The 8,713-nt window shown below is 47.6% G+C and overlaps 1 protein-coding gene across 1 annotated transcript; it reads right to left on the reverse strand.

Annotated features, from left to right (window-relative positions):
• Positions 1-860: 860 nt before the first annotated feature.
• LOC132392313 (cystatin-B-like) lies at positions 861-4,124 on the reverse strand. The gene is made up of 3 exons (XM_059966135.1): positions 4,009-4,124; positions 2,581-2,682; positions 861-2,284 (listed from the first exon to the last, which is right to left on the reverse strand). The coding sequence occupies exons 1-3, from the start codon at positions 4,084-4,086 to the stop codon at positions 2,153-2,155; spliced, it is 312 nt and encodes a 103-aa protein (XP_059822118.1). The 5' UTR covers positions 4,087-4,124; the 3' UTR covers positions 861-2,152.
• Between the last annotated feature and the right edge of the window lie 4,589 nt (positions 4,125-8,713).

The raw sequence follows: 8,713 nt of genomic DNA on the forward strand, positions 1-8,713 counted from the left end.
CCTCTCAAAAAGCCATCTTTTTTAGTTTACTGCCATCTTTCCATTTATCCACATCCCTTTCCCACCTCTCTCGTCTCTTCCACTCTCCCTTTCATTCTCCCTTTCTGTTCCGTTCTTCTTTCCCCTCCTTCCTCTTTCTCTGTCCATTACTCTCTCTCACCCAGCTTCCCACTCTCCACCCTCTTTCTTCTCTTTATGTCCTCTCTGCCTTTCGCCCTCCCTCCACCTCACTTCTATTTCTCACCCCTCCAACCTCTCTCTACCCATCCAGCACTTTCCCCATCTCTCTCCCACTTCTCACATTCTCCTCTTCCCACTCCCACTCTCACTTATTAGCTCCCTCTCCACTGCTCTCCCACTCTTTCACTCTCCTCTCAGCTCTCCTCAGAAGCTTCATTCCCTTCCTCTTCTCTCTTGCCCTCTTTCACACTTGACCTCTCTTTCTCTGTCTCTTCCTCTTCACGTTTTGCAATCTTTTGGCTTTTGCAATCTCTCTCACTTGTCTCACTATGCACACCTCTCTCCTCTCTCGCCCTATCTCTCCACATCTATGTACACATCTCTCCATCCAGCAAATTGCTGGAGAGAAACAGAAGCAGTAAAGAGTGAGGTGAATGAAGTCACATCACAGCTGTATAAAACTCTAGTTGGGTCTCACTTGGAGAATTTTGTGCAGTTCTGGTTTCTCTCTTACAGGATGGGAGCGGAAGGCTCTGTTTCTTTTACATTAACCTCAATTTTACCATCAATAACAACATATAAAATGCTGGAGGAACTCAGCAGGCCAGGTAGCATCTATGGAAAAGAGCAAACAGTTGATGTTTCAGGCCAAGACCCTCCAGCAGGACTTTACAATCAAAGTGTGCATTTATTGTCACAGATTGTATAGATTATACAGCTTTGAGATTTGTCTGCTGAATAGGCAGTCGCGAAGTCAGGACCCGGAAATAACCCAATTAAAAAAAGACCAACCTCCAGTGCCCACAGAGAAAGAGAAAACAAAACAAATCATGCGAACAAAAAAAGCGAGCATTCTGAACCAAATTGAGCCCTTAGATCCAATTCCCTGGAGCAAGTTGGAGTAAGCCCAAAGCTTCAGTATTCAGTTCATCATAGCAGTGGGCCACGTCGCTGCAAAATAGAGTAGACAGTATATTTTATTCCCCAGGCTGGAGATCTCTAATACTAGAGGGAGTGCATTAAATGTTAGAGGAAACATATTCAAAGGAGATTTGTGCGATAACATTCATCCTGAAATGCAAGCCCATTTTGTTACAATCCTGTCAACTTCTGTGGTCGAATTCAGTGAGCTCGGGAACTTTCTATACATTGTCGCTCTTGTTCCTTAACATTTACCCTCCCAAAATGCAACACCTCAAAATTGTTAGAATGAAACTCCGTCTACCTTCCTCCCCCTATATCTATAACTAATCAATTCCACGTTGAATGCTTTGGCGATCTACTACACTGTCCAAAAATCCACCAATCATTGTGTTGTCGACGGATTTACTAATCCATTCATCTAGAATATCATCCGGGAGATTTCAATATGTATCACACAAGAAAAACAGGTCCCAGCATGGATTCCTGCGGAACACCACTAGTTCCGGACATCGAAGCAGAATCAGTGCTTTCAATCTCTACCCGCTGTCTGCCACGGGAAAGCCGACTGGCAACCCAAATGGCCAGTCACTGCGGAACCCATGTATCTTAAGAGGTCGGAAAATCTTTAGTTGTTTTCTCTGGAGCGGTGGAGACCCGAAAGAGATTTATAAAACTGTGAGAGGTGTAGACAGAGTTCACAGCTGCTAACTTTTGCTCCCCTGTCTACTGTAGCGTGGCATTATCTAATACATGAGGATATGCGTTTAAGATAAGAGCGGAGAAAATTCAACTGAGCTTATGCGGGGCATTTTTCTTAAATTTTGCACTGAGATGCGCGAATCCCTGTGATGTGCTGTCAAGGTTACTGTTGGAAGCGGGCATTTTCAGATAGCATTTGACGTTCGCAGGGTAGGGAAAGGAAAGATAATTAGTTTTCAGGCACGATAGGCGAGGTGAGAGCAACTTTGGAGAGGGATGAGGGGAGCAGGGAGATTTCCTCTGTCATTCCCACAACACCCAACCCCCACCCAGACACACCCCTCGAGCTCTAGAAGTAGATGAGCGGGTCAGAGCTTTTCTTGTGCTCTTGTATCCCATGCAAGGTGATGGCTCTTTCAACATGTGGGAGGGAGACCAGGACCCTCACATGGATGCATTCATCTCCAGGTCCAGTCAGAATCTGCGGAGAGTGCAAGAGCAGATGGATTTATTCGCGGAACGTTACACACCACATATCACATCCCGTCTCCACGCCCCTGCTCGTCTCCATGATCTCCACCCTCCTCTGCGCCCCTTCAGTCTCTGTCACTCTCTCCCTCTCAACGCAGCTCCCGACCTCCCTCAAGCCCTTCTCCAACTCCGTTATCCCCTGTCTCCCCTACAGCCTCACCCACATCTCTATGAACACCTCCCTCCACTTTGTGCCCTCCCATAGTTTCTGTGTGCTATGTTGTAAGGGGTTGGAGCTGCCGTTACCTTGATGAAATAATTTGTCCCGGCCACCACCTGCCAACAGTACGACTTCGCCTGGTAGACCTGTAGCTCTCTTCCCAGCTTCTCCTGCACAGCTGGCTTCACCTGGAGACAGAATAAGCTCTATAACAACATTCTTAGAGAGATCCGGAGAAAGGGGCACCGAGAAGGGAGGGAGCGCCGCAGGAAAGAAGCGGGTGTCCCTCACTTCCAACCCCTTCTCGACTCTCTCTCCCCCAAACCTCTGGTCATTTACCCATCTCCCATCTCTCTCCCCATCTCTCCCTCTCTCTCTCACTCCCTCCTCAACTCTCTCCCTGACTATTCCAATCTCACCAGCCCAATCTCTCCCTTTCACACTTTCTCCCCAAACACTCAATCTGTCTTCCTATCCTGCTTTTATTCTCTCTCTACCTCCACTCTGAACTTCTCTCTCTCTCCTACTGTTTGAACCCCATCTCTCTGCTTTCACCTTCACCCTTCTCACTCTACCTCGCTTATCTTCCCCTTATATTCACCCATTTTCTTCCTCTCTCTTCCCCTTCTCTCCGAGCCCTCTCACTTCACCTCTCTACCCATCACCTCCTCACTTCCCAAATTTCTCTGCTCCTATTTCAGTCTTCCTCACCCTCTGCCTCTTCCTTTCTCTCCCCCACCTCCTCTCTCTCTCTCTCTCTCTCTCTCTCCCTTTGCTCCTGCAGCATCTGTCTCTGTTATCTCCACTGTCCCTCCATTTCTTCACTGTCCCAGCTCTTCTAAAACTCACCGCTCTTCCCGTCTCTGCCCCTCTCTCCCCTACTCTATCTCTCGCCGCTCTATCCTCTTTTTTCTCCTATCCCCCGTTTACCCCATCTATCTGTCTTCTTTCACCCATTCTCCCGTGTGCTCTCCTCCTCCCTCGCCTCCTTAACTGTCTCCCTCACCTCACTACCTCTCTTCTTAGTCTACCCCTCCGCCCATTCCTTCCCACTCCTTTCCCTCGACTCCGTTTCAGCCCACTCCACACTTCCCACCTGCCACTCCTTCCACTCTCTACTCCCTGTCTTGCACCTCACATTTCCCACCGCTCAGCCTACCAATCTGCTTCCCACCTCTATTCCCTCTCTGCCCCCTCACTCTCCCTTTATCTTTCTTCCACCTCTCACTCCTTCACTGTTGGTAGAGTGTTGATGGGTGCAGGGAAGGAGCAGCCTGGACGAGAGAGAGGGAGAGGGAGGTGCGGTCGAGGGTGGAGGGTCTGGGAGTGGGGGTGAGAAGGTAGGGAGAGACTGTGGGAGGCGGGGACGGATCACCGTGGTTGAGCGGAACCGCCTCGAAGTGGGGGGTGGGAAGGGAGGGGGCATCACGGGACGATGTGGAGAGGGTGCCGAGAGATGGGGAAAAGCGGAAGGAACGGACAGACTGAAAGGGAGAGGAAGGATGGAAACTGACCGTGTCAGCGATTGCTTGTATCTCAGAATTGGCCTCGATCTCTGTCGCCATACCCCCTGGAGTTCCCTGTCCCTCCATCCCGCGTCTCTCCACTCTTCTCTTCTGCGCCGTCTCTCCTTCTCCGGGTTTGCATCTCTGTCTTTATAGTTCAACGTTATGCTCCCAGCCCCCATCTTCCTTCTGCCTTCGCAATAATCGAGCAGAGTGTGCATGTACTTCCTCTTCTGTCAGGATTCGCAGCCCTGTTTCTCCATCTTCCGCTCTCTTCTGCCAGCTCAAGCCCCTGCCTCTCACCTGGCCCCTCTCTATCCCTCTACCCATTCTCTCTCCCCACCTCTCCTGATCTCTCATTCTTGATCCTCCCTCTCCCCTTCCTCAACCCCGTTTCTCCCCCTTCCAACTTCCCTGACTCTTCCCTCCCCCTCCCCTCCTCTGACGGATTAACAGTGATTGAGTCACTCGAAGTTGAGTAAATCCATGTCTTACGGAACCGACAACAGATAAAACCTCTTGGTTGCGGGGCTAGGACACCACCAGCAAGTATGTTTCAGATGAGTTATGCAGACTTAGGGAGGGGAGTGGGTAAACAGAGGGGGGAGGGGGAGGAGTATGGTAGAAATAGAGGAGAGTGTTGGGGAGAGATAGTGGAACGTGGGGTGAGACGGGGGGGGGGGAGAGCAGATAGAGAATAGAGGGAGGAGAAGGTGAGAATAAGGAAAGTGAGGGATACCCGGGGGGGGGGGGGGGGGGATGACGGCAGAGTAGAGATGGCTGAAGTTTCTGGGAATATTTCACAAGGAGCAGGATAGATATATCCCACTGAAGAATTTGTTCTCAAATGGCAGGAGTAGGCAATCATGTCTGACAAAGGGAAGTTAAGGACTGTATAAAGCCAAGGAAAGGACATAAAAAGTAACAAAAGTCAGCTGGAAAATGGATGATTGGGAAACTTTTAAAATCCAACAAAAAGGCAACTGAAAAGGCCATAAGAAGAGGTCAGATGAAATATGAGGGCAAACTAGACAATAATATAAAGCAGGATACTAAGTTTTTTTTAGTTATATAAAGAATAAAAGGGAGGTGAGAGTTGATATTAGACCACTGGAAAATGATGCTGGTGAAGTAGTAATGGGGGACAAAGAAATGGCAGATGAACTTAATGGGTACTTTGCACCTGTGGTCAGTATGGAAGACACTAGCAGTGTGCCAGAGGTCCGTGAATGCCAGAGAGTAGGAGTGAACGCCACTGCTATTACAAAGGAAAAAGTGCAAGGCAACCTTAAAGGTCTTAAGGTGGAAAAGTCACCTGGACCTGATGGACCACATGCCGGAGTCCTGAGAGGTTGCTGAAGAGATAACAGATGCATTGGTTATGATCTTTACAGAAGCACTTAATTCTTGATTACTTCAAGATGGGGGTGCAACACAGTTTGCAGCGGCCTCTCCAGCATTGATATATGATTTGTTAAGCAGGGTGCCATGCACAATCCTAATCTGATGAAAAACGGATGTGGGAACACAGAGGAACATCTGGAAATCTCCAGGAAGGCCTTCTTCATTGCTGCTGCTGTGAGGTCCGGGTCTCTGCAGGGAAGAACAGGCCCCCAGTCCTTGGGGTCACGTTGCCAGTGGCCGGTGGCGGGTTGTCGTAGCGCGCTCAGCAGAGGATGGTGCTCATAGAGGCTGTGCCGGAGGGGATAGTTGGAAGCTCGGAGGTTCGACGTACTTGGAGTCTGCTGCAGTTGTGGCACTTTCACTGCATGCTACGTCTGTGGGGCTGGGTCCGGTGGTGCTTTCATTGTGTGCTGCATCTGTGAGGCTCAGTCCAATGGCGTCAATGAAATCCATTGCATGGGTATTCCCTTCTGCCACCTCCGTGGGATGACGAGTCTACTGGGACCCTGAGGACTTGTGGAAACTGTGTTGTGGTTTCCTTCAAACTTATAGTCTTTTAACATCTTTGGACTATTTTTACTGTGCCCATGGTCTGTCTTTTTAATCAATTATGTTATTTTTAGCACTGTTGTAACTATAAGTTGTAATTATGTGGTTTTGTGCGGGTCTTGTAGCTTTAGTTTTTGGCTTGTTGGGTGGTAGAGTTGGTCTCCTGACTTGATGTGTCTGGGTAGTCTTGTTCTGTCTGGTGTGTTTAGCGCTCCTTTCCGGGAAACGCGCTAAGATGGTAGCGTGATATTAATATGCAGCAGCCTCTCCGGACTCTGGATTTGGGGATTGCCAAACGTTATGTGGATTTTCTGGTGTAGTCTGTTTTGTCGTGTGCTTTTGAGATATCATTCTGGAGGAACATTGTTTCATTTTTTTAACTGCATTGCAGTTGTGGTTTCTAAATGACAATAAACTTAAATTCAATTCAATTCAATTCAAAATTCAATTCTGGCATGGTCCTGCAGGACTGGAAAATTGCAAATGTTATTTCACTCTTTAAGAAGGGAGGTAAGCAGAAGAAAGGATATTATAGGCCAGTTAGCTGAACCTTAGTGGTTGGGAAAATGTTGGAGTCTATTATTAAGGATGATATTTTGGGGTACTTGGAAACTAATGATAAAATAAGTCAAAGTCAGCAGGGTTTCTGTAAAGAGAAATCTTGACTGACAAATCTGTTAGAGCTCTTTGAGGAAGTAACAAGCAGGGTGGACAAAGGAGAGGCTGTGGATGTTATTTGGGTATTTGATAAGATGACACACGAGGCTTCTTAACAAGCTAACATCCTACGGCGTTACAGGGAAGATACTGGCATGGATAGAGGAATGTCTGACAGGCAGGAGGCAGTGAGTGGGCATAAAGTGGGGAGGGATTGCAGCAGGACTTAGATAAATAGGAAGAATGAGCAAAAAAGTAGCAGATGGAATGCAGTGTTGGGAAATGTATGATAATTCATTTTGGTAAAAGAAACAATAGACTAGATTATTATCTAAATGGCGAGAAGGTTCAATCATGAGAGGTACACAAGAGGACTCCCAGAAGGTTAATTTACAGATTGAGTCTGTGGTAAAGAAGGCAAATGCAATGTTTTCATTTAATTCAAGGGGAATAGAATATAAAAGCAAGAAGATAATGCTGGAGTTTTATAAGACACTGGCCAGGCTGCACTTCAAGTATTGTCTACAGTTTTGGGCCCCATATCTCAGAAAGGAAATGTTAACATATGAGGTGCATTTGACAGCTTTAGGCCTGTACTCTCTGGAATTTAGAATAATGCGAGGGACCTCATTGAATGTTGAAAGGACTAGATTGAGTGGATGTGGAGAGGATGTTTCCTATGTTGGTGGTATCTAGAAGTAGAGGGCATAGCCTCAAAATAGAGAGGTGTCCTTTCAGAACAGAGATAAGGAGGAATTGTTTTTAGCCAGAGAATAGTGAATCTGTGGAATGCTTTGCCCCAGGCTGCTGTGGAGGCCATGTCTGTGGGTATACTTAAGGCTGAAGTTGATAGTTTCCTGATTGGTCAGGGCGTCAAAGGATATGGCGGAAAGGCAAGTGTATGGGTTGAGTGGGATCTGGGATTAGCTATGATGGAATGGCAGAGCAAACTCAGTGGAATAAATGGCCTAAGTCTACTCCTATGTCTTATGGTTAATTACTTTAATGAATTGTCCCTTTGCATCTCCCCACCCCTGTCTCCAGGTGATGAATTGATCTTCATGGAGGGGATGGGAAACAAAATTCAGCACTGTAACTTGGTGCAATGAAAACCATTTTCCCAATTTACCTTAATCTCTCTCTCTCTCTCTCCCTCTCCCTCCCTCCCCTCCACTCCCTTCTCACCACACTCACCCATTCTGTAGCATCAAACACGGGAACAAACTAACTTCACCCTAAACCACAAGCCTTTAACTTTCTTTATCTTCTGAGAAAACATTGCATCTTTCCACACAACTAAGAATTATACAACATCAGATAATTCACTGTGTGCACCAAACTGCCATTGCGGCTCGCAGTGGGGGTGGGGGGAGGGAAGTGGTGTGGATACTGAAGCACAGAGAAGTGGGAGTTGGGGGAGAAGGTGAAAAGCAGGTTTATCTTTAGCATGTCGCACCAGACAGTCGGCCATTCTTGTCTGGCGCATGGTGTCAGGATTGGTCTCCTTTCAGAATAACCAGGTCACAATATGAACATTCCTGACGTGACCCTTTTTTTTACGAGTTCAAATGGCCAGCTTGACGCTCAACCCGGCACAGATGTAAAGTGTGCCTAGGGGTGGCCCGACCTGGATTTGAACTCAGGAGCCTTCGCTCTGGAGCCCGGCGCTGATGCCATTGTGCCACCAGCCAGCCAGGTGTTGGTTAGAAAGGGAGAGAGAGATAATAAGAGGAAGAGGAGTGAGTGGGTATGGAAGAATGCGTGGAAGAAAGAGTGGGAGAGTGGGGAAGAAGAACTAATTAGAAAGAGATGGGGAGAGAGAAAAAGAGGGGGAGAGCAAGAAAGAAAGAGGAGAGGAAGAGTGTGAGAGACAAGAGATATACATAGAGAAAAATAAAGACCAGGTAGAGAAGAGAGGGTTGACTGTGGAAGAGAGAGGGCAGATGGTGTGAAGGAGGTTGAAGAGGATGAGGGGAACAGGGTGAGAGATAAAGAAAAAAGAGGGACTGAAAGTGGACAGAGAAGAGATTTGAGATAAACAGGGAAGGGGAAGAGAGGGGGGTAGGAAGGGCAAAAGGGGCAAAGGGATGGGAGAGAAAATGAG

The sequence above is a fragment of the Hypanus sabinus genome, chromosome 4 (assembly GCF_030144855.1).
Source record: "Hypanus sabinus isolate sHypSab1 chromosome 4, sHypSab1.hap1, whole genome shotgun sequence".
In the NCBI taxonomy this organism is placed as follows: domain Eukaryota; kingdom Metazoa; phylum Chordata; class Chondrichthyes; order Myliobatiformes; family Dasyatidae; genus Hypanus; species Hypanus sabinus.